The sequence below is a fragment of the Bombina bombina genome, chromosome 3 (assembly GCF_027579735.1).
Source record: "Bombina bombina isolate aBomBom1 chromosome 3, aBomBom1.pri, whole genome shotgun sequence".
Lineage (NCBI taxonomy): Eukaryota > Metazoa > Chordata > Amphibia > Anura > Bombinatoridae > Bombina > Bombina bombina.
The window spans coordinates 42,608,616-42,633,317 of record NC_069501.1 but is presented as its reverse complement, the minus strand read 5'-3'; the positions used below and the strand labels follow the sequence as shown (position 1 = coordinate 42,633,317).

At 41.1% G+C, this 24,702-nt stretch overlaps 1 protein-coding gene across 1 annotated transcript in view; it reads left to right on the top strand.

Moving 5' to 3' along the window:
• POLQ (DNA polymerase theta) overlaps nt 1–24,702 on the top strand; it is a 444,612-nt gene that overhangs the window by 133,409 nt on the left and 286,501 nt on the right. Inside the window, exons 16-17 of the mRNA XM_053705140.1 lie at nt 15,077–17,847; nt 21,120–21,263. Of these exons, the coding sequence (XP_053561115.1) occupies nt 15,077–17,847; nt 21,120–21,263 (2,915 nt within the window). The remainder of the gene's footprint in view (nt 1–15,076; nt 17,848–21,119; nt 21,264–24,702) is intronic.

Here is a 24,702-nt window from a genome sequence, read left to right as displayed (position 1 = left end):
CCCTGTCCTTTTCAGGCAGGTCTAAATTTTAATTAAACTACTGTCACCACTGCACCCTATGGTTTCTCCTTTCTCGGCTTGTTTCGGTCGAATGACTGGATATGGCAGTGAGGGGAGGAGCTATATAGCAGCTCTGCTGTGGGTGATCCTCTTGCAACTTCCTGTTGGGAAGGAGAATATCCCACAAGTAATGGATGATCCGTGGACTGGATATACTACAAGAGAAATAAATTTATCAGGTAAGCATAAATTATGTTTTTATCAAAGCGTGGCTTCTCCGAGTCAGTCATTGATACCTTAATTCAGGCACGAAAGCCTGTCACCAGGAAAATCTATCATAAGATATGGCGTAAATATCTTTATTGGTGTGAATCCAAGAGTTACTCATGGAGTAAAGTCAGGATTCCCAGGATATTATCTTTTCTCCAAGAAGGATTGGAAAAAGGATTGTCAGCTTGTTCCTTAAAGGGACAGATTTTTGCTCTGTCTATTCTTTTGCACAAGCGTCTGGCGGATGTTCCAGATGTTCAGGCATTTTTTCAGGCTTTAGTTAGAATCAAGCCTGTGTTTAAACCTGTTGCTCCGCCATGGAGTTTAAATTTGGTTCTTAAAGTTCTTCAAGGGGTTCCGTTTGAACCTCTTCATTCCATAGATATCAAACTTTTATCTTGGAAAGTTCTATTTTTGGTAGCTATTTCCTCAGCTCGTAGAGTTTCCGAGTTATCTGCCTTACAATGTGATTCCCCTTATCTGATCTTCCATGCAGATAAGGTAGTTTTGCGTACCAAACCTGGGTTTTTACCTAAGGTGGTATCTAATAAGAATATCAATCAGGAGATTGTTGTTCCGTCATTGTGTCCTAATCCTTCTTCAAAGTAGGAACGTCTATTACACAATCTTGACGTGGTTCGTGCTTTAAAGTATTATTTACAAGCTACTAAAGATGTTTGTCAAACGTTTGTTTGTTGTCTACTCTGGACAGAGGAGAGGCCAAAAGGCTTCGGCAACTTCTCTTTCTTTTTGGCTAAGGAGTATAATACGCTTAGCTTATGAGACTGCTGGCCAGCAGCCTCCTGAAAGGATTGCAGCTCATTCTACTAGAGCTGTGGCTTCCACATGGGCCTTTAAAAATGAGGCTTCTGTTGAACAGATTTGTAAGGCGGCGACTTGGTCTTCGCTTCATACCTTTTCAAAATTCTATAAATTTGATACTTTTGCTTCTTCGGAGGCTTTTTTTGGGAGAGAGGTTTTACAGACAGTGGTACATTCCGTTTAAGTACCTGCCTTGTCCCTCCCTTCATCCGTGTACTTTAGCTTTGGTATTGGTATCCCACAAGTAATGGATGATCCGTTGACTGGATACACCTTACAAGAGAAAACATAATTTATGCTTACCTGATAAATTTATTTCTCTTGTGGTGTATCCAGTCCACGGCCCGCCCTGTCATTTTAAGGCAGGTATTTTTTATTTTTAAACTAGTCACCACTGCACCCTATGGTTTCTCCTTTCTCTTGCATGTCTTCGGTCGAATGACTGGATATGGCAGTTAGGGGAGGAGCTATATAGACAGCTCTGCTGTGGGTGATCCTCTTGCAACTTCCTGTTGGGAAGAATATCCCACAAGTAATGGATACACCACAAGAGAAATAAATTTATCAGGTAGGCATAAATTATGTTTTTGCATAACCTGGATGTTGTGCATGCTCTAAAAGTTTACTTACAAGCTACTAAAGATTTTTGGATATCTTCTGCTCTGTTGTTTTCTCTGGAAAACATAATGGTCAGAAGGCCACTTGTACTACTCTTTCCCTCTGGTTAAGAAGTATGATTCGTTTTGCTTATGAGACTGCTTGACAGCAGCCTCCTGAGAGAATTACGGCTCATTCCACTAGGGCTGTCTCCTCATCTTGGGCTTTCAAAAATGAAGCTTCTGTGGATCAGATTTGCAAGGGGGCAACATGGTCCTCTCTGCATACTTTTTCTAAATTCTACAAATTTGACACTTTTGCTTCGGCTGAGGCCTCTTTTGAGAGAAAGGTTCTTCAAGCGGTGGTGCCTTCTGTTTAGGTCCTCCTGCATTGTTCTCCATCCCTGTTCATTCCATGTCCTCTAGCTTGGGTATTGGTTTCCATTAGTAATTGGAATGACGTTGTGGTCTCTCCATACCAAAGGAAAGAAAACAAAATGTATGCTTACCTGATAAATTTCTCTTTTTCGGGCATGGAGAGTCCATGACCCCGCCCTCTCTTTAAGATATGATTCTGCATTTTTTTTTGAGTAAACCTCAGGCACCTCTTTACCCTTTGTGTTTCTTCTTTTTCCATTTTCCTTCAGCTGAATGACTGGGGGTGGTAATGGTTAAGGGAAATTACACTTAACACCTTTGCGGGAGTGCTCTTTGCCTCCTCTTCCTGGCCAGGAGTTGAATATCCCAATAGTAATTGGAATGACGTTGTGGACTCTCTATGCCCGGAAAGAAATACATTTATCAGGTAAGCATACATTTTGTTATTTCTATAATAAAGCCCTGTATATGATCTCAGTTTTAATGAGCAGCTGCAAGATCAAAATTCAGTCACATTTTACAAATCTTTGCACTATGCAGTGTCATGTAGGGAAAAGGTTGTTTGTTACTATTATACTTTGTCTAGTGTATATAGAAAATCACATCCCCTTGTTAAAGTGAACCCTATTGGTGAGTCTGGCTCAAATACTTGAATATGTGATGCATTTATAATCAGTTTGTTTCTGTTCACATAAACATTTATTAGCTAAAATATGGTACAACAGTACTATATGTTTGGGCATAGTTCACAGGCAACGGTTGACCTTTAGTCTTGCAGCTGTCCATTAAGATTGTAAGCATGCAAATGTTTGTTTCTCTGTTTTTGTTGTGAAATATAAATGGTCACTACTTAGCTGCCACCCACTGCAATGTCGTTGAAAGTGTTAATTGGGTGGGGTTTAACCCTTTGAGTGCTAAGCACTTTTCTATGTTTTTTTTTGTAATTTTTTTTTAACATTTTTTTGTAACTTTTTTTTTTTACAGACTTACACTGTTGGAAAGGTTAGGTGATTACCTTTCCAACAGTGGGTCTTGGGGGTCTGTGGCTGCTTAGATGCCTGAGATACAGGCTTCTAAGCAGCATGCCCCCTCCTCCTATACTTAACAATGTTAAGTATAAATAAAGTTGCACAGTGACGTCATCACGTTATTACGGATGACGTCACCGCGCATCACGTGAAGCCCCGGCGATGCCCGTCACTCTACAGGCACGATCGCCGGGGTAGGAGCAGTTAGGAGCCCCCAGATCTCCCTCAAGGTGGGATAGTGCTCATGACGGCTCTGAGCCGTCATTAGCACCAGAGTGAGAAACTCTGTGACGGCTCAGTTTGCAGGTAACTATTTTCCACTTTGTTAATAATCAACCATGATTTTTTCTGATTAAGCAAAACACAATAAAAGTGCTTTAAACCTACATTATTACAATCATGCATTACACCGGGAAACCCGAATGTTATTACCCCATCTACATCTGCCAGCTGTGGGTGAAACGGGGGTGAGTAATGTGCGTTACCAATGAGGAATGATGGGGAGTGGTGAGAAATCACAGCCAACTGCTGCACTATAAAACTGCACGCTCAAAATAACGTCCAAAAAACTCTTCTTCCTGGGTCTTCAGTTATCATTACTGGTGCCCAGAAGCGAAAACGCAAAAACTGGAGGCGCTTAGGTAAAACTTCACCTTTATTCTTGACAATGTATAAAAACAGAAAGGCCTCTGTCCATAGAGTACAGCAGCCAACAAACGAGTTTCATGCACACAAGCTGGCATTTTCAAAGATGCAGAGCTTATAATAACTTGTTTTTACCTTTATGTTGATCTTATTGGCGGAAAAAAGAGAATAAGAAATGTCATATTTCCAGTGACTTTGAGTTGACAGAGCCTTTATATACAACTTGTTTTTTTTTTTTTTGCATAGCATGTACTGAACCAGGTCAACATTCTATGAGTTACACTAAAAAAATTAAATAAAAAAAGCTTTTACATCACATTAAACTAGTGCATTTCACAATCATCTGTAGTATGAGAAGAAATACTTTTTGTGCTCTAGGCTTGTTTTATAATGATACTTCAAGCCTTGCTTTGGTAGGATGGCTGCATCTTTTTGCTACACATACACAGAACGTGAGATGTCATCACATTACATGCAGCCTGTCTGCACAAAGAACAGGAACTGTTAATGCTTTCACTTTGCAGTGCTGCTCCACATCACGCTGTTTTCTTTAAACAGTGCTGTGCTCTGGCTACACTGTGGAAGTTTTCCTTAACACAGTCAGTCTAATGATGATAGAATAGATCATTATATGGAGGTGCGCTAGTGGAAAAACAGCAGACGGTGAGAATCTGCAGCACTCTTGATAGTAGATAGCAGTAACATCAACCCTAGACAAACAAGGATAAACAGAGGCGCCACATAGGGTAATAACGTAGGAGAACCATAGATCGGATGAAAAACAGACACCCCCTCTCAGGTAATGGCTACTCACAAACAGAGGCACGACCGGAGTGCCTAACTCTGCAGCACGGGACCAATAAAGTCGCCCGATAGACTTGTTCCAGGAGCAGCAAAACGCCAGCAGCAGATCACACTGATCGAAAATCCCACAGCAAAGATATACCTCCAAGGGCGGCGATAATCCGATACACAGTGCACTCAGGTGTTAGGCGTGGGCCCACCTTGGACCAAGTCAGAAGATAAGCAATGCAACAAATCCTCAGACAGTGGAACCAGTACAAAGATAACAGAGCAAGTATATAAAAAAGTGCAAACTTTAATAGCACATTTAAAATTCCAGCAACGCATTTCTCAGCAAATTAACATGCCGTTTCATCAGGGTGTAAAAAAGACAGAATACTTGCTCTATTTAAAAAACATGTGGACCAATCAGATCATCATGTCCGTACACACCTCTCCTAACGTCACAATAGGCGGTGACCTGCAAATCGTCATCATGCAGAGGTGTGTAGAGAGACGCCGACAATGACTGGATAACAACATATAAAACAAATCAGAACTATTAAAAACATGAGGTTGAGATCAACCTATCCTAATATCAAAGTTAATAAAACATATGAACCCTATATGTCCTCTGGGCCGTCCTATTATAGCCGGCATAGGTAGTCTTACAGATAATGTGTCCTTCTATGTCGATAGTTTCTTACAAAAATATGTGCTAGGTCTTGAATCATACATTCATGACTCTTTCGATTTAATCAAGAAACTTGAGGCTTTGGATATTACTCCAGACCTCTTGTGGATTACATGCGATGTACAGGCCTTGTATTCTAATATACCACATGACTTAGGACTCCAAGCTGTGCTTCACTATCTAGAACAACAAATTTTATTTACAGATTAAGGGACGGCCATGGGCACCAGGTTTGCCCCAAGTTATGCCAACTTATATATGGGGTCATTTGAAGAGAATTATATCTATGTCCCCATGTATGGGGCAAACCTGGTGCACTATGGCAGTTATATAGACAATTTGATTTTTGTTTGGAGGGGTGATATTCTGCGCAACATTTTGTTGAGCACTTTAATCGGAATGATAGAGGCCTTATTTTTACAAGTACTATAGATCCTTTAACTGTAGTTTATCTTGACCTAAAGCTCGAGTTTAAGAAAGGTAAAGTGACGAGTATGACCCACTTTAAGACGGTGGACTGCAATAGTTACCTTGACTTCACTAGTAATCATTACCTTGCATGGAAAAGAAATGTTCCTTACGGCCAATTCAAGCGAGTGTGCCACTTGCGGATTATGAGATGCAAAGCCTTATTTTGAAGGAGAGGTTTAATGAAATGAAATATCCTGCACACATTATTGAGAATGGCTTTATGAGAGCTAAACTAGACGATAGAGAGGGTTACTTTCTTTCATGTAATTAGCAAGAGTCCATGAGCTAGTGACGTATGGGATATACATTCCTACCAGGAGGGGCAAAGTTTCCCAAACCTCAAAATGCCTATAAATACACCCCTCACCACACCCACAATTCAGTTTTACAATTTTTGCCTCCGATGGAGGTGGTGAAGTAAGTTTGTGCTAGATTCTACGTTGATATGCGCTCCGCAGCAAGTTGGAGCCCGGTTTTCCTCTCAGCGTGCAGTGAATGTCAGAGGGATGTGAGGAGAGTATTGCCTATTTGAATGCAGTGATCTCCTTCTACGGGGTCTATTTCATAGGTTCTCTGTTATCGGTCGTAGAGATTCATCTCTTACCTCTCTTTTCAGATTGACGATATACTCTTATATATACCATTACCTCTGCTGATTTTCGTTTCAGTACTGGTTTGGCTTTCTACAAACATGTAGATGAGTGTCCTGGGGTAAGTAAATCTTATTTTCTGTGACACTCTAAGCTATGGTTGGGCACTTTGTTTATAAAGTTCTAAATATATGTATTCAAACATTTATTTGCCTTGACTCAGAATATTCAACATTCCTTATTTTTCAGACAGTCAGTTTCATATTTGGAATAATGCATGTGAATTAATCATTTTTTCTTACCTTCAAAAATTTGACTCTTTTTCCCTGTGGGCTGTTAGGCTCGCGGGGCTGAAAATGCTTCATTTTATTGCGTCATTCTTGGAGCTAAATTTTTTGGCGCAAAAAATCTTTTCCGTTTCCGGCGTCATACGTGTCACCAGAAGTTGCGTCATTTTTTGACGTTATTTTGCGCCAAAAGTGTCGGCGTTCCGGATGTGGCGTCATTTTTGGCGCCAAAAGCATTTAGGCGCCAAATAATGTGGGCGTCTTTTTTGGCGCTAAAAAATATGGGCGTCGCTTTTGTCTCCACATTATTTAAGTCTAATTTTTCATTGCTTCTGGTTGCTAGAAGCTTGTTCTTTGGCATTTTTTCCCATTCCTGAAACTGTCATTTAAGGAATTTGATCAATTTTGCTTTATATGTTGTTTTTTTCTCTTACATATTGCAAGATGTCTCACGTTGCATCTGAGTCAGAAGATACTACAGGAAAATCGCTGTCTAGTGCTGGATCTACCAAAGCTAAGTGTATCTGCTGTAAACTTTTGGTAGCTATTCCTCCGGCTGTTGTTTGTATTAATTGTTAATGCAGATAATATTTCCTTTAGTAAAGTACCATTGTCTGTTGCAGTTCCTTCAACATCTAAGGTGCAGAATGTTCCTGATAACATAAGAGATTTTGTTTCTAAATCCATAAAGAAGGCTATGTCTGTTATTTCTCCTTCTAGTAAACGTAAAAAATCTTTTAAAACTTCTCTCCCTACAGATGAATTTTTAAATGAACATCATCATTCTGATTCTGATGACTCTTCTGGTTCAGAGGATTCTGTCTCAGAGATTGATGCTGATAAATCTTCATATTTATTTAAAATGGAATTTATTCGTTCTTTACTTAAAGAAGTACTAATTGCTTTAGAAATAGAGGATTCTGGTCCTCTTGATACTAATTCTAAACGTTTGGATAAGGTATTTAAATCTCCTGTGGTTATTCCAGAAGTTTTTCCTGTTCCTAATGCTATTTCTGCAGTAATTTCCAAAGAATGGGATAAATTGGGTAATTCATTTACTCCTTCTAAACGTTTTAAGCAATTATATCCTGGCCGTCTGACAGATTAGAATTTTGGGACAAAATCCCTAAAGTTGATGGGGCTATTTCTACCCTTGCTAAACGTACTACTATTCCTACGTCAGATGGTACTTCGTTTAAGGATCCTTTAGATAGGAAAATTGAATCCTTTCTAAGAAAAGCTTATCTGTGTTCAGGTAATCTTCTTAGACCTGCTATATCTTTGGCTGATGTTGCTGCAGTTTCAACTTTTTGGTTGGAAACTTTAGCGCAACAAGTAACAGATCATGATTCTCATGATATTATTATTCTTCTTCAGCATGCTAATAATTTTATCTGTGATGCCATTTTTGATATTATCAGAGTTGATGTCAGGTTTATATCTCTAGCTATTTTAGCTAGAAGAGCTTTATGGCTTAAGACTTGGAATGCTGATATGGCTTCTAAATCAACTCTACTTTACATTTCTTTCCAAGGTAACAAATTATTTGGTTCTCAGTTGGATTCTATTATCTCAACTGTTACCGGTGGGAAAGGAACTTTTTTACCACAGGATAAAAAATCTAAAGGTAAAAACAGGGCTAATAATCGTTTTCGTTCCTTTCGTTTCAACAAAGAACAAAAGCCTAATCCTTCATCCTCAGGAGCAGTTTCAGTTTGGAAACCATCTCCAGTCTGGAATAAATCCAAGCCTGCTAGAAAGGCAAAGCCTGCTTCTAGATCCTCATGAAGGTGCGGCCCTCATTCCAGCTCAGCTGGTAGGGGGCAGGTTACGTTTTTTCAAAGAAATTTGGATCAATTCTGTTCACAATCTTTGGATTCAGAACATTGTTTCAGAAGGGTACAGAATTGGTTTCAAGATGAGACCTCCTGCAAAGAGATTTTTTCTTTCCCGTGTCCCAGTAAATCCAGTGAAAGCTCAAGCATTTCTGAATTGTCTTTCAGATCTAGAGTTGGCTGGAGTAATTATGCCAGTTCCAGTTCCGGAACAGGGGATGGGGTTTTATTCAAATCTCTTCATTGTACCAAAGAAGGAGAATTCCTTCAGACCAGTTCTGGATCTAAAAATATTGAATCGTTATGTAAGGATACCAACGTTCAAGATGGTAACTGTAAGGACTATCTTGCCTTTTGTTCAGCAAGGTCATTGTATGTCCACAATAGATTTACAGGATGCATATCTGCATATTCCGATTCATCCAGATCATTATCAGTTCCTGAGATTCTCTTTTCTGGATAAGCATTACCAGTTTGTGGCTCTGCCGTTTGGCCTAGCTACAGCTCCAAGAATTTTTACAAAGGTTCTCGGTGCCCTTCTGTCTGTAATCAGAGAACAGGGTATTGTGGTATTTCCTTATTTGGACGATATCTTGGTACTTGCTCAGTCTTTACATTTAGCAGAATCTCATACGAATCGACTTGTGTTGTTTCTTCAAGATCATGGTTGGAGGATCAATTTACCAAAAAGTTCATTGATTCCTCAGACAAGGGTAACCTTTCTGGGTTTCCAGATAGATTCAGTGTCCATGACTCTGTCTTTAACAGACAAGAGACGTCTAAAATTGATTTCAGCTTGTCGAAACCTTCAGTCACAATCATTCCCTTCGGTAGCCTTATGCATGGAAATTCTAGGTCTTATGACTGCTGCATCGGACGCGATCCCCTTTACTCGTTTTCACATGCGACCTCTTCAGCTCTGTATGCTGAATCAATGGTGCAAGGATTACACAAAGATATCTCAATTAATATCTTTAAAACCGATTGTTCGACACTCTCTAACGTGGTGGACAGATCACCATTGTTTAATTCAGGGGGCTTCTTTTGTGCTTCCGACCTGGACTGTAATTTCAACAGATGCAAGTCTCACAGGTTGGGGAGCTGTGTGGGGATCTCTGACGGCACAAGGAGTTTGTGAATCTCAGGAGGTGAGATTACCGATCAATATTTTGGAACTCCGTGCAATTTTCAGAGCTCTTCAGTTTTGGCCTCTTCTGAAGAGAGAATCGTTCATTTGTTTTCAGACAGACAATGTCACAACTGTGGCATACATCAATCATCAAGGAGGGACTCACAGTCCTCTGGCTATGAAAGAAGTATCTCGAATTTTGGTTTGGGCGGAATCCAGCTCCTGTCTAATCTCTGCGGTTCATATCCCAGGTGTAGACAATTGGGAAGCGGATTATCTCAGTCGCCAAACGTTGCATCCGGGCGAATGGTCTCTTCACCCAGAGGTATTTCTTCAGATTGTTCAAATGTGGGAACTTCCAGAAATAGATCTGATGGCGTCTCATCTAAACAAGAAACTTCCCAGATATCTGTCCAGATCCCGGGATCCTCAGGCGGAGGCAGTGGATGCATTATCACTTCCTTGGAAGTATCATCCTGCCTATATCTTTCCGCCTCTAGTTCTTCTTCCAAGAGTAATCTCCAAGATTCTGAAGGAATGCTCGTTTGTTCTGCTGGTAGCTCCGGCATGGCCTCACAGGTTTTGGTATGCGGATCTTGTCCGGATGGCCTCTTGCCAACCGTGGACTCTTCCGTTAAGACCAGACCTTCTGTCACAAGGTCCTTTTTTCCATCAGGATCTGAAATCCTTAAATTTAAAGGTATGGAGATTGAACGCTTGATTCTTGGTCAAAGAGGTTTCTCTGACTCTGTGATTAATACTATGTTACAGGCTCGTAAATCTGTATCTAGAGAGATATATTATAGAGTCTGGAAGACTTTTATATTTCTTGGTGTCTTTCTCATCATTTTTCTTGGCATTCTTTTAGAATACCGAGAATTTTACAGTTTCTTCAGGATGGTTTAGATAAGGGTTTGTCTGCAAGTTCCTTGAAAGGACAAATCTCTGCTCTTTCTGTTCTTTTTCACAGAAAGATTGCTATTCTTCCTGATATTCATTGTTTTGTTCAAGCTTTGGTTCGTATAAAACCTGTCATTAAGTCAATTTCTCCTCCTTGGAGTTTGAATTTGGTTCTGGGAGCTCTTCAAGCTCCTCCTTTTGAACCTATGCATTCATTGGACATTAAATTACTTTCTTGGAAAGTTTTGTTCCTTTTGGCCATCTCTTCTGCCAGAAGAGTTTCTGAATTATCTGCTCTTTCTTGTGAGTCTCCTTTTCTGATTTTTCATCAGGATAAGGCGGTGTTGCGAACTTCTTTTGAATTTTTACCTAAAGTTGTGAATTCCAACAACATTAGTAGAGAAATTGTGGTTCCTTCTTTATGTCCTAATCCTAAGAATTCTAAGGAGAAATCATTGCATTCTTTGGATGTTGTTAGAGCTTTGAAATATTATGTTGAAGCTACTAAGTCTTTCCGAAAGACTTCTAGTCTATTTGTTATCTTTTCCGGTTCTAGAAAAGGCCAGCAAGCTTCTGCCATTTCTTTGGCATCTTGGTTGAAATCTTTAATTCATCTTGCCTATGTTGAGTCGGGTAAAACTCCGCCTCAGAGGATTACAGCTCATTCTACCAGGTCAGTTTCTACTTCCTGGGCGTTTAGGAATGAAGCTTCGGTTGATCAGATTTGCAAAGCAGCAACTTGGTCCTCTTTGCATACTTTTACTAAATTCTACCATTTTGATGTATTTTCTTCTTCTGAAGCAGTTTTTGGTAGAAAAGTACTTCAGGCAGCGGTTTCAGTCTGAATCTTCTGCTTATGTTTTTCATTAAACTTTATTTTGGGTGTGGATTATTTTCAGCAGGAATTGGCTGTCTTTATTTTATCCCTCCCTCTCTAGTGACTCTTGTGTGGAAAGATCCACATCTTGGGTAATCATTATCCCATACGTCACTAGCTCATGGACTCTTGCTAATTACATGAAAGAAAACATAATTTATGTAAGAACTTACCTGATAAATTCATTTCTTTCATATTAGCAAGAGTCCATGAGGCCCGCCCTTTTTTTGTGGTGGTTATGATTTTTGTATAAAGACAAATTATTCCAATTCCTTATTTTATATGCTTTCGCACTTTTTTATCACCCCACTTCTTGGCTATTCGTTAAACTGAATTGTGGGTGTGGTGAGGGGTGTATTTATAGGCATTTTGAGGTTTGGGAAACTTTGCCCCTCCTGGTAGGAATGTATATCCCATACGTCACTAGCTCATGGACTCTTGCTAATATGAAAGAAATGAATTTATCAGGTAAGTTCTTACATAAATTATGTTTTTTTACCTCTTCTGAGAAAAGAATATCAGCCTTAAATAAGACTGATAAATGTCCACTTTTTATTACCCAATTTAATGGCAATCATAATTATATAAAAAATATTATCACTAAACATTGGAGTATTCTAACCAAAGACCCTATTTTGGGTAAGTCGATAGGTATTAAACCTAAGATAGTATACAAAAATGCCCCTAATCTTAAAACCATTTTAGCACCTAGTAAAATTGTGAAACATCAAAATAAAAATGCTTCTATAGGCACTATGCTAAGATCATCATCTCATGGTTCCTTTAAATGTAAGGTTAGAAGATGTAAGTTATGTGATCATATTGTACATAATAATAGGACCTTTAAATCCAATATAACTGGACGTAAATATTCTATAATAGGTCACATATCATGTGCCTCCCAATATGTGGTTTACCTTTTATCTTTTATTTATGTATTTGTGGGGTTCAATATGTGGGCCGCACCTGCAGAAGGCTCAGTATAAGATGGTCGGAGCACCGACATAATATGAAAAATAACTGTAGGAATCCTAGTGTCCCTAGACACTGTAGTTCAATACATAATGGTGACATTAATTGTTTTACAATTATTCCCATTGAAATTATTCCTTACTCGCACCTTTACAACCGATTCTATAGACTGAGACAAAGACAGACATACTGGATCCATGTGCTTAAGAGTATGCACCCAGATGGCCTCAATCTTAATATAGATCTGGCTGCATTCCATTAATTTTCTCTTTGCACTGCCGGGCCCAGTGTTCTCTCATCTCCCTTCTCCTTATTAATATATACCCCTTTTATCCAATTAATCTGTGATGTGGGCCGCACCTGCAGAATGCTCAGTATAAGATGGTCGGAGCACCGACATAATATGAAAAATAACTGTAGGAATCCTAGTGTCCCTAGACACTGTAATTCAATACATAATGGTGACATTAATTGTTTTACAATTATTCCCATTGAAATTATTCCTTACTCGCACCTTTACAACCGATTCTATAGACTGAGACAAAGAGAGACATACTGGATCCATGTGCTTAAGAGTATGCACCCAGATGGCCTCAATCTTAATATAGATCTGGCTGCATTCCATTAATTTTCTCTTTGCACTGCCGGGCCCAGTGTTCTCTCATCTCCCTTCTCCTTATTAATATATACCCCTTTTATCTAATTAATCTGTGATGATCCCCCACAATGTTTTGTCCCTATTGAGGGTTGTATATTATATCCCGAGACTCTGTTGTGCAACTCATTAATGGAATATATTAAGACACACTTTCTATGTGGTATAATGCCTCTGATAGTCATTCCTAATTTATATATATTTATGATACATCAATATGATACTATTTCCTCTGACTCCCATTTTTGGGTCTTTCCCGATGGGTAAATTAATATATAGTTATAGTCTGGTATGGTAGTTCTGTGTGCATTATAGTTTTTATATGCCTTGAGTAGTTAGGTGTCTATCACTATCTCTTTTCCCCAGTTCTACTACTAGATTTACTATCAGTATCAGGCAATTTACTATTGAGCTCCTGGCATAGTGCTGTTTAGAGTAGTTAGGTGCTTAATATATTTTGGTTCAGTCTATAGATAGAACAAACAATATCCTGAATCCTATTATGAGCCTGCGTTATAGTGAGCCTAGCTGACTTACCACTTAAAGCAATGCAATCCCCATTTTTCCCCAAGCCTTGATAAGGGTTACTTTTCTCAAGCCTTGATAGTTGATTTACCACTTAGAGCAATACAATTCCCATTTTTCCCAAGCCTTGATAGGGTTATCAAGCTTTTTTATACAGAGTTTTTTGGTCTCCATCATAATACTGGGGGTGGTCTTTTTTTATTTCTATTATTATTTCTATATTTAGTCTTTTATATTTAGTGTTCATTTGTATGATACAATGCACCTGTTAGTAGCAACCATCTGATTGATACATTGTATTAGTTGAGTAAGGTGTGTTCTTATGTGTATTACGTACATTTTTTGTAATTATAATCCATAGGATCTAATAGTTTGTCTAACGTCCAGTATGTGCGGATTTATCTGGTTCATATGTTTTATTAACTTTGATATTAGGATAGGTTGATCTCAACCTTATGTTTTTAATAGTTCTGATTTGTTGTATATGTTGTTATCCAGTCATTGTCTGCATCTCTCTACCCACCCCTTCATTCAGAATTACTGCATGATGACGATTTGCAGGTCACCGCCTGTTGTGACGTTAGGAGAGGTGTGTACGGACATGACGATCTGATTGGTTAACATGTTTTTTAAATAGAGCAAGTATTCTGTCTTTTTTACAGCCTGATGAAACGGCATGCTTGCTGAGAAACGCGTTGCTGGAATTTTAAATGTGCTATTAAAGTTTGCACTTTTTTTATATAATTGCTCTGTTATCTTTGTACTGGTACCACTGTCTGAGGACTTGTTGCATTGCTTATCGTCTGACTTGGTCCAAGGCGGGCCCACGCCTAACACCTGAGTGCACTGTGTATCGGATTATCGCCACCCTTGGAGGTATATCTTTGCTGTGGGATTTTCGATCAGTGTGACCTGCTGCTGGCGTTTTGCTGCTCCTGGAACAAGTCTATCGGGCGACTTTATTGGTCCCGTGCTGCACATTTAGGCACTCTGATCGTGCCTCTTTGTTTGTGAGTAGCCATTACCTGAGAGGGGGTGTCTGTTTTTCATCTGATCTGTGGTTCTCCTCCGTTATTACCCTATGTGGCGCCTCTGTTTATCCTTGTTTGTCTAGGGTTGATGTTCCTTAACACAGTGCAGCTAGATCAAAGTGCTGTTTGAAGAAAAAGCAAAGCAGCAACGAACTGATTGACGGGCTCTCCGGGATTTTTTATAACACTGCCCCCTTAGCCTTTCCCACTCTGACTCCTGGATGTAAGCCGTTCTTCTGAGTAATGCCCCCTTTTTTTACTACTACATTTTTATTTTATAATGTTAGACTAAGAACAAAGGAAACATATTTATTCAAGAGACATTTTAAAAACTTAAAAATATATATTTTTTTATCTCTGTAGCTACTTTGCAATGCAGTTTTCAACTGCTGCAATATATTTATAAAACTTTAAAAATTATTCTCCAGTTAATCAACACATTGCAGTTGATTTGGTGCTTTAGTTTAACTGCCTAATTTTAAATTGATAAACTGACCTGCAAAAAAATTGTCACTAAAAAAAAATCTCATCACACAAAGGGAAAAATGTTCCGCCTCTACGCACATACATTAATTCTCTGCATTTCAGTGTCCGCAGGGCAGTGGATGAAGATGAAGAGGCCGCGCAGGAGCGACGAGCTGCCCGCTGCATTTGGATAAGTGGGAGAAAGGGCCTGACAGAGAGGGAGGCAGCAGAGCTCATTGTGGAGGAGGCAAGGAAGCTTCTGAAACAGGACTTGGCCATGATTGGTGTCCACTGGGATCCCGATTCAAGTATGAACACGTCACATAGCTCTGAGATTTTACCTGCACGTGATCTAGAACCCACCGCAAAATCGCACCCAAATAAGACCCTGCCACATAAAGTTCTTACCAGTCAGAATTCGGGTCCAGAGCATTTCCAAAATGAAGAAATCCCTGTAAGTAATACAGTAGGTCATGCTCTTAAGCATTCAAATTTGACTAAATCTAATGCTTTACGTGGCAATGAAATGGAGAAACTACACTTGGAAATAAGGGATGGCAGGAATAGTAAGGAAAATGTTCTAGAACCAGTACCAAGAACTGAAGAGAGATGTTCCATCAAGACAAAAGTAAATTGTGATGTGATGCCAATAAAGTCAGAGGTTTTATCTGCTGTTGACATTCAAAAGATAAACAGAGATGAGGATGTGTGTATTAGAGATTTAGTCCTAAAAGACAAAATGCAGCACTGTGTGCAGGAGATGTCAGCAGCGAATACACTTGGTGTAAAATCCATCATTAACAAGCCAACATGTGACTCTGATAAAGTGTTGTTAAGTAACAGTAAAATGGAAGATGTCCAAATCATGTCAAAGGAAATTGGTCAACAGACAGTAATGAAAGAGACTGTTTCTGCCGCGGTACACAAAGCACATCCGTTTAAATATGAATTTGAGACAGAATGTAAAACAAATGAGGCAGCTTGTGACTTGCCAGGCTCTGTTGGCACAGAGAACATTACTAGTGGAGCCAGAACAGATTGCCAAAACACACAGCTACCTGCCGCTTCCAGGATATTGGATGTAGCCCCACACCCAGAAAAAGAGAATATCGCTCATCTCTGTCCAACAGAGGACAGAAGAGAGATTGCTACATTAGGTAATAAGCATGACCTGAAAATAAAACCAGACACAGTTTTGTGTGCTGCAAGCTTTTCTGATAAAATAAAGTCTCCAGATATGTGTGTTACATCAAAGGGATTTGAAGACAGTTTCCAGTTGGATACACAGACTGACAGGCTTATGCAGCAACAGTTGGCAACTGAATTCCTCGATCAGCAGGGAGCCAAAGATATGAAACTGGCAGAAAACACTGATCTGCAATACTCAGTTAATCAAAGCCTTGTTGACACTTTACAAACTGATAATCACACACCTGATAAGGTTGTGCTAAATGATGCACTTCAAGAAAATAACTTTTTAAAGCATGTAACCCCAAATGCTCAGTGTGTGGTATCTGGTAGTCCAGAATTAATTGCTCAGGTACAATTCACAGAGAGTTGTTCTTGGCTTAAAGGTAATGACATATCTCTCACCGATACACAACTCGAAAGCTTCCTCCAAGTTTACCAGACGCAAACCAAGAAAGGAGAACAAACTAATTCCAACAGCTATAGAGTTCATGTATCGCCCAGAGTACAAAGCCCAACACATACAAAAGGTCAGGTATGTAGTCCGATGATTGAATCAAGTCTCAACATGAGTGACAGCTTCCTTTTTGACAGCTTTAATGAGGATTTAGCCATTGACACAAAGCCAGTGGAACACAATGGGCCTGCACAGGCTGCCATAGAGGATGAAAATGAGCCACTAGAGGCGTGTAATCAAAATGAAATGCCTATTAACTTAAATCAAGATGCTCAAGAACAGTCAAACTGTCGTGATGTCTCCATTACATTTTCTCAACTTGATTCATTTCAGGTAATAGAAGCTTTAGACAATGCTGAGCTTCCCTCTTCATTTCAGCAACCAGATATTACAACAACTAGTCCCACTTATCCAAACATGTGGCCCAATATTATAGATGAGGAGATTACCATGCCCACAGACGGTGAGAATATGTGTAATGTAGGCATTAGGTCAGAACTGAGGGAAACTATAAAAAAATCACCATTGTCTGGTGGGTCATTTAACTTGAGTCCAGGGATGCAGGATGCTTTAGATCAGTGGCCTAGTCCATCAGGGAACCTGACTTTTTCTGCAAATGGTCCTGACATGTCTAGCAATTCCACATCAAACTTCCAACGGCTAACTGATTTTAATGATGAAGAAAACCCACAAATTCTAATTTCCAACCATTCGTTCCTAGATGTTGACAGTCTGAATTCCACCCTTATTGGTGTATTGGAAAATAAAAGAAATTCTGCTTCCAGACCAGGAAGTAGGAAGGAACTTGTCCCTCCAACCCCACCTTCACAAACTGTAACAGGCCGTGTAGTTGGAATGTCCTTGATTAAGTCAGGTACTAATAGGCAAAAGATGGAAACGCGGAGAAACCCAGCATTGCTTTCACTGGAAACGGAGGACAGAATGTTACATTTGGAAAGAGAGCTACCCAATCATGATCCAGCTGAAGTGCCAGCTCCAAAGTCCCCTAAGGATACTTCCATTATAGATGAAGGATTTTCCTTACAGTTGTCTCAGGATGTTGCTTTTCCTGTGCCCCTGTCCAACTCTGAAGCGTTCAGTATTATTGATGTGGCAAGTGACCAGACACTCTTTCATACATTTTTAAAGGAATGGAGATCCCAGAATAGGTTTGCTATCTCTGTGGCTTGTGAACAAAGAAAACAACCACTGACATCCAAAACGGTCATTGGCAAGCGGTTTCAGCAAGGTGAGTATGGAATTTTTTATTATTTAAATTGAGATTATAGACTCTTTGAAGAAATAATAACTGTGACACGTGCACACACTCATTCTGTACTATATAGAGGTGCTTGCTGTGTGAGGCACAATAATTAAATGTTGTGACGTAACAGACAAATACACACACTGCTAAAGGAGAGTTCATACAGCTCTCAGGGACAGTCACTGTAAAACACACATACACACACACTGCTAAAAGAGAGTTCACACAGCTCTTAGGGACAGTCACTGTGACACACACACTGCTACAGGAAAGGTCACACAGCTCTTAGGGACAGTCACTGTAACACACACACTCACTGCTACAGGAGAGGTCACACAGCTCTTAGGGACAGTCACTGTAACACACACACACTGCTAAAGGAGAGGTCACACAGCTCTCAGGGACAGTCACTGTAACACACACACTGCTACAGGAGAGGTCACACAGCTCTCAGGGACAGTCACTGTAACACACAAACACACTGCTACAGCAGAGGTCACACAGCTCCCAGGGACAGTCACTGTAACACACACACTGCTACAGGAGAGGTCACACAGCTCTCAGGGACAGTCACTGTAACACACACACAGCTACAGGAGAGGTCACACAGCTCCCAGGGACAGTCACTGTAACACACACACACACACACTGCTACAGGAGAGGTCACACAGCTCTCAGGGACAGTCACTGTAACACACACACACTGCTACAGGAGAGGTCACACAGCTCTAAGTAACAGTCACTGTAACACACACACACTGCTATAGGAGAGGTCACTCAGCTCTCAGGGACAGTCACTGTAACACACACACACTGCTACAGGAGAGGTCACACAGCTCTCAGGGACAGTCACTGTAACACACACACACACACTGCTACAGGAGAGGTCACTCAGCTCTCAGGGACAGTCACTGTAACACACACACTGCTACAGGAGAGGTCACACAGCTCTTAGGGACAATCACTGTAACACACACACAAACACACAAACAAACACACACACACACACTGCTACAGGAGAGGTCACACAGCTCTCAGGGACAGTCACTGTAACACACACACACTGCTACAGGAGAGGTCACACAGCTCTTAGGGACAGTCACTGTAACACACACACACTGCTACAGGAGAGGTCACACAGCTCTTAGGGACAGTCACTGTAACACACACACTGCTACAGGAGAGGTCACTCAGCTCTTAGGGACAGTCACTGTAACACACACACACTGCTACAGGAGAGGTCACACAGCTCTTAGGGACAGTCACTGTAACACACACACTGCTACAGGAGAGGTCACTCAGCTCCTAGGGACAGTCACTGTAAAACACACTGCTACAGGAGAGGTCACACAGCTCTCAGGGACAGTCACTGTAACACACACACACTGCTACAGGAGAGGTCACACAGCTCTTAGGGACAGTCACTGTAACACACACACACTGCTACAGGAGAGGTCACACAGCTCTTAGGGACAGTCACTGTAACACACACACTGCTACAGGAGAGGTCACTCAGCTCTCAGGGACAGTCACTGTAACACACACACTGCTACAGGAGAGGTCACTCAGCTCTCAGGGACAATCACTGTAACACACACACTGCTACAGGAGAGGTCACTCAGCTCTCAGGGACAGTCACTGTAACACACACACACTGCTACAGGAGAGGTCACACAGCTCTCAGGGACAATCACTGTAACACACACACACACTGCTACAGGAGAGGTCACTCAGCTCTTAGGGACAGTCACTGTAACACACACACACTGCTACAGGAGAGGTCACTCAGCTCTCAGGGACAGTCACTGTAACACACACACTGCTACAGGAGAGGTCACTCAGCTCTCAGGGACAGTCACTGTAACACACACACACACTGCTACAGGAGAGGTCACACAGCTCTCAGGGACAGTCACTGTAACACACACACACACACACAGCTACAGGAGAGGTCACTCAGCTCTTAGGGACAGTCACTGTAACACACACACACACTACTACAGGAGAGGTCACTCAGCTCTCAGGGACAGTCACTGTAACACACACACTGCTACAGGAGAGGTCACACAGCTCTCAGGGACAGTCACTGTAACACACACAATGCTACAGGAGAGGTCACTCAGCTCTCAGGGACAGTCACTATAACACACACACTGCTACAGGAGAGGTTACACAGCTCTCAGGGACAGTCACTGTAACACACACAATGCTACAGGAGAGGTCACTCAGCTCTCAGGGACAGTCACTGTAACACACACACACTGCTACAGGAGAGGTCACTCAGCTCTCAGGGACAGTCACTGTAACACACACACTGCTACAGGAGAGGTCACACAGCTCTCAGGGACAGTCACTGTAACACACACAATGCTACAGGAGAGGTCACTCGGCTCTCAGGGACAGTCACTGTAACACACACACTGCTACAGGAGAGGTCACACAGCTCTCAGGGACAGTCACTGTAACACACACACTGCCACAGGAGAGGTCACTCAGCTCTCAGGGACAGTCACTGTAACACACACACACACACTGCTACAGGAGAGGTCACACAGCTCTCAGGGACAGTCACTGTAACACACACACACACACTGCTACAGGAGAGGTCACTCAGCTCTCAGGGACAGTCACTGTAACACACACACACACAATGCTACAGGAGAGGTCACACAGCTCTCAGGGACAGTCACTGTAACACACACACATTGCTACAGGAAAGGTCACTCAGCTCTCAGGGACAGTCACTGTAACACACACACTGATACAGGAGAGGTCACACAGCTGTCAGGGACAGTCACTGTAACACACACATTGCTACAGGAGAGGTCACACAGCTCTCAGGGACAGTCACTGTAACACACACACACTGCTACAGGAGAGGTCACACAGCTCTCAGGGACAGTCACTGTAACACACACACTGCTACATGAGAGGTCACACAGCTCTCAGGGACAGTCACTGTAACACACACACTGCTACAGGAGAGGTCACACAGCTCTCAGGGACAGTCACTGTAACACACACACTGCTACAGGAGAGGTCACTCAGCTCTCAGGGACAGTCACTGTAACACACACACTGCTACAGGAGAGGTCACACAGCTCTCATGGACAGTCACTGTAACACACACACACACTGCTACAGGATAGGTCACACAGCTCCCAGGGACAGTAACTGACACACACAAGCTCCTGTATTTTGTATAGATGATGTTTGGAGATCTTTATTCTTCAGTTCCCATCTATTGTTCCTTTTAGTGAGATCCCCACAGCGTGCCCAGGCAAAGGATGACGGCCTTCCTATACAGGGCTGTGAGGACATCATCGTGGTTGGGCTGGCCGTCTGCTGGGGGGGAAAGGATGCATATTACCTCTGTCTGCAGAATGAGCAGGACCAATCAGGTATGTTGTAATATCGTTAAGAACATGCATGGTGATGCTTCCACTGAACTTGCTGCAACACTCTCTGGCCTGTAAGTGTCAGCATACGGTTGTACTTCAGTAGCCCTGGGGTGTTTGTAGCACTGATCAGTGTCATCTTCCTGTAAAATAAACAAACCTGTTTCTGTGCAGCTGTGATGTGTTTTACCTAATCAGTGAATGTTTATGTTCTTCTAAATAGGAATATCTGTGTTTGTCCCTCCCTTCTTTTGTATCCCCTTAGTGATATTTGTTTATTAATCTCTATACTGCCCTATACTTTACACAAGTATCCAGAGATATCAATGATCAAACAGGGGACCCATGTATTAACTATATAAAGGGTCTCTGCTACAGGAGAGGAGGAGAGATACATTGTTTGCATATGTATGTTTATGTATGTGATCAAAAAAGAGAAAAAAGAGGGCGCCTCATAGTGTAAGTAAGTCCAAATGTGACCACTTGTAAGAAAGAGGGATAAAAGGCTTACCAGAATGTGTTGCACCTAGATTGTTCCACACACCGGGAACCAGAGGAGCGGCCTCCCCCTCTCCCCTTCTTATCTCTACTAAAGAAGAATTTTATGGGATTTGTATGTTTCCATAATTTTGGTTTAACATTCTCTGGGGTTAAAATTGCAAGCATTATCCAATTGGATTAAACCTAGGTATTTTTGACATTGTGGATTAACACTAATCACAACGCACCTGTTACCACCTTTAAACCACTAGAGCGCGTCCCTTCAGTTCCTGATTCTGGGAATTGATATGTTTATGTATGTGTGTATGGTGTGTGTGTATATGTATGTGTGTGTGTGTATATACAGGGAGTGCAGAATTATTAGGCAAGTTGTATTTTTGAGGATTAATTTTATTATTGAACAACAACCATGTTCTCAATTAACCCAAAAAACTCATTAATATCAAAGCTGAATATTTTTGGAAGTAGTTTTTAGTTTTAGCTATTTTAGGGGGATATCTGTGTGTGCAGGTGACTATTACTGTGCATAATTATTAGGCAACTTAACAAAAAACAAATATATACCCATTTCAATTATTTATGTTTACCAGTGAAACCAATATAACATCTGAACATTCACAAATATACATTTCTGACATTCAAAAACAAAACAAAAACAAATCGGTGACCAATATAGCCACCTTTCTTTGCAAGGACACTCAAAACAAAAACAAATCAGTGACCAATATAGCCACCTTTCTTTGCAAGGACACTCAAAAGCCTGCCATCCATGGATTCTGTCAGTGTTTTGATCTGTTCACCATCAACATTGCGTGCAGCAGCAACCACAGCCTCCCAGACACTGTTCAGAGAGGTGTACTGTTTTCCCTCCTTGTAAATCTCACATTTGATGATGGACCACAGGTTCTCAATGGGGTTCAGATCAGGTGAACAAGGAGGCCATGTCATTAGATTTTCTTCTTTTATACCCTTTCTTGCCAGCCACGCTGTGGAGTACTTGGACGCGTGTGATGGAGCATTGTCCTGCATGAAAATCATGTTTTTCTTGAAGGATGCAGACTTCTTCCTGTACCACTGCTTGAAGAAGGTGTCTTCCAGAAACTGGCAGTAGGACTGGGAGTTGAGCTTGACTCCATCCTCAACCCGAAAAGGCCCCACAAGCTCATCTTTGATGATACCAGCCCAAACCAGTACTCCACCTCCACCTTGCTGGCGTCTGAGTCGGACTGGAGCTCTCTGCCCTTTACCAATCCAGCCACGGGCCCATCCATCTGGCCCATCAAGACTCACTCATTTCATCAGTCCATAAAACCTTAGAAAAATCAGTCTTGAGATATTTCTTGGCCCAGTCTTGACATTTCAGCTTGTGTGTCTTGTTCAGTGGTGGTCGTCTTTCAGCCTTTCTTACCTTGGCCATGTCTCTGAGTATTGCACACCTTGTGCTTTTGGGCACTCCAGTGATGTTGCAGCTCTGAAATATGGCCAAACTGGTGGAAAGTGGCATCTTGGCAGCTGCACGCTTGACTTTTCTCAGTTCATGGGCAGTTATTTTGTGCCTTGGTTTTTCCACACGCTTCTTGCGACCCTGTTGACTACTTTGAATGAAACGCTTGATTGTTCAATGATCACGCTTCAGAAGCTTTGCAATTTTAAGAGTGCTGCATCCCTCTGCAAGATATCTCACTATTTTTTACTTTTCTGAGCCTGTCAAGTCCTTCTTTTGACCCATTTTGCCAAAGGAAAGGAAGTTGCCTAATAATTATGCACACCTGATATAGGGTGTTGATGTCATTAGACCACACCCCTTCTCATTACAGAGATGCACATCACCTAATATGCTTAATTGGTAGTAGGCTTTCGAGCCTATACAGCTTGGAGTAAGACAACATGCATAAAGAGGATGATGTGGTCAAAATACTAATTTGCCTAATAATTCTGCACTCCCTGTGTGTATATGTATATATATATATATATATATATATATATATATATATATATATATATATATATATATATATATATATATATAATGTGTGTGTATATATGTTTGTGTGGTATAATATATTGGAATATTAAGTTGGCTCATGTTGGTAATGTATAAACTCTATAATTTGATATTTCTCTTGTAAGATGTATCGAGTCCACGGATTCATCTTTACTTCCTCCCCTACAGGAAGTGGCAGAGAGAGCACCCACAGCAGAGCTGCCTATATAGCTCTCCCCTTAGCTCCCTTAGCTCCACCCCCCAGTCATTCTCTCTACCTGCTTAACTGCTAGGAAGGGCAAAGAGGAGTGTGGTGACAAAAATGCTAGGTTTTTAATTTCTCAAGCAAAAGTTTGTTATTTTAAATGGTACCGGTGTACTATTACTCTCTGGCAGAAAAGGGATGAAGATTTCTGCCAGGAGGTTTGTTTGTCTATAGGAGGATGATGATCTTAGCATTTTTGTAACTAAGATCCACTGCTGTTCTCACAAGGGCTGAAGAGTACAGGAAAACTTCAGTTGGGGGAACAGTTTGCAGGCTAAACTGCATTAAGGTATGTTCAGTCTATTTTTTTCTAGACAGACTGTGTTATTTCTAGAAAAGGCTGGCAATATCCCCATGAGGGAAGGGTAAGCTGTATTCAGACACTTGGATAGGAATTTCAGCTTGCATGAAGGGCTCATTAGTTACTGGTGACACTGTTTGGTAAAAACTTTTTTGTTTATTCAGTAAATGATACAATTATAACAATTTTTTTGAAGGGACTAAAGGGGTCATTATGGCTTGTTTTAGGGTTTTTTAACCCACATGGTTAATTTAGAGACACTCTAGTGTTTTTCTGTTAGGTCTCAAAACATTGAGTGAGGTGGGAGGGGCCTATTTTTGCGCCTCAGTTGCGCAGTTTCTTTTCCTCTGAGACTTCTCCAGAGGTTCCTGCTGTGTTTGCGGGCTGTAAA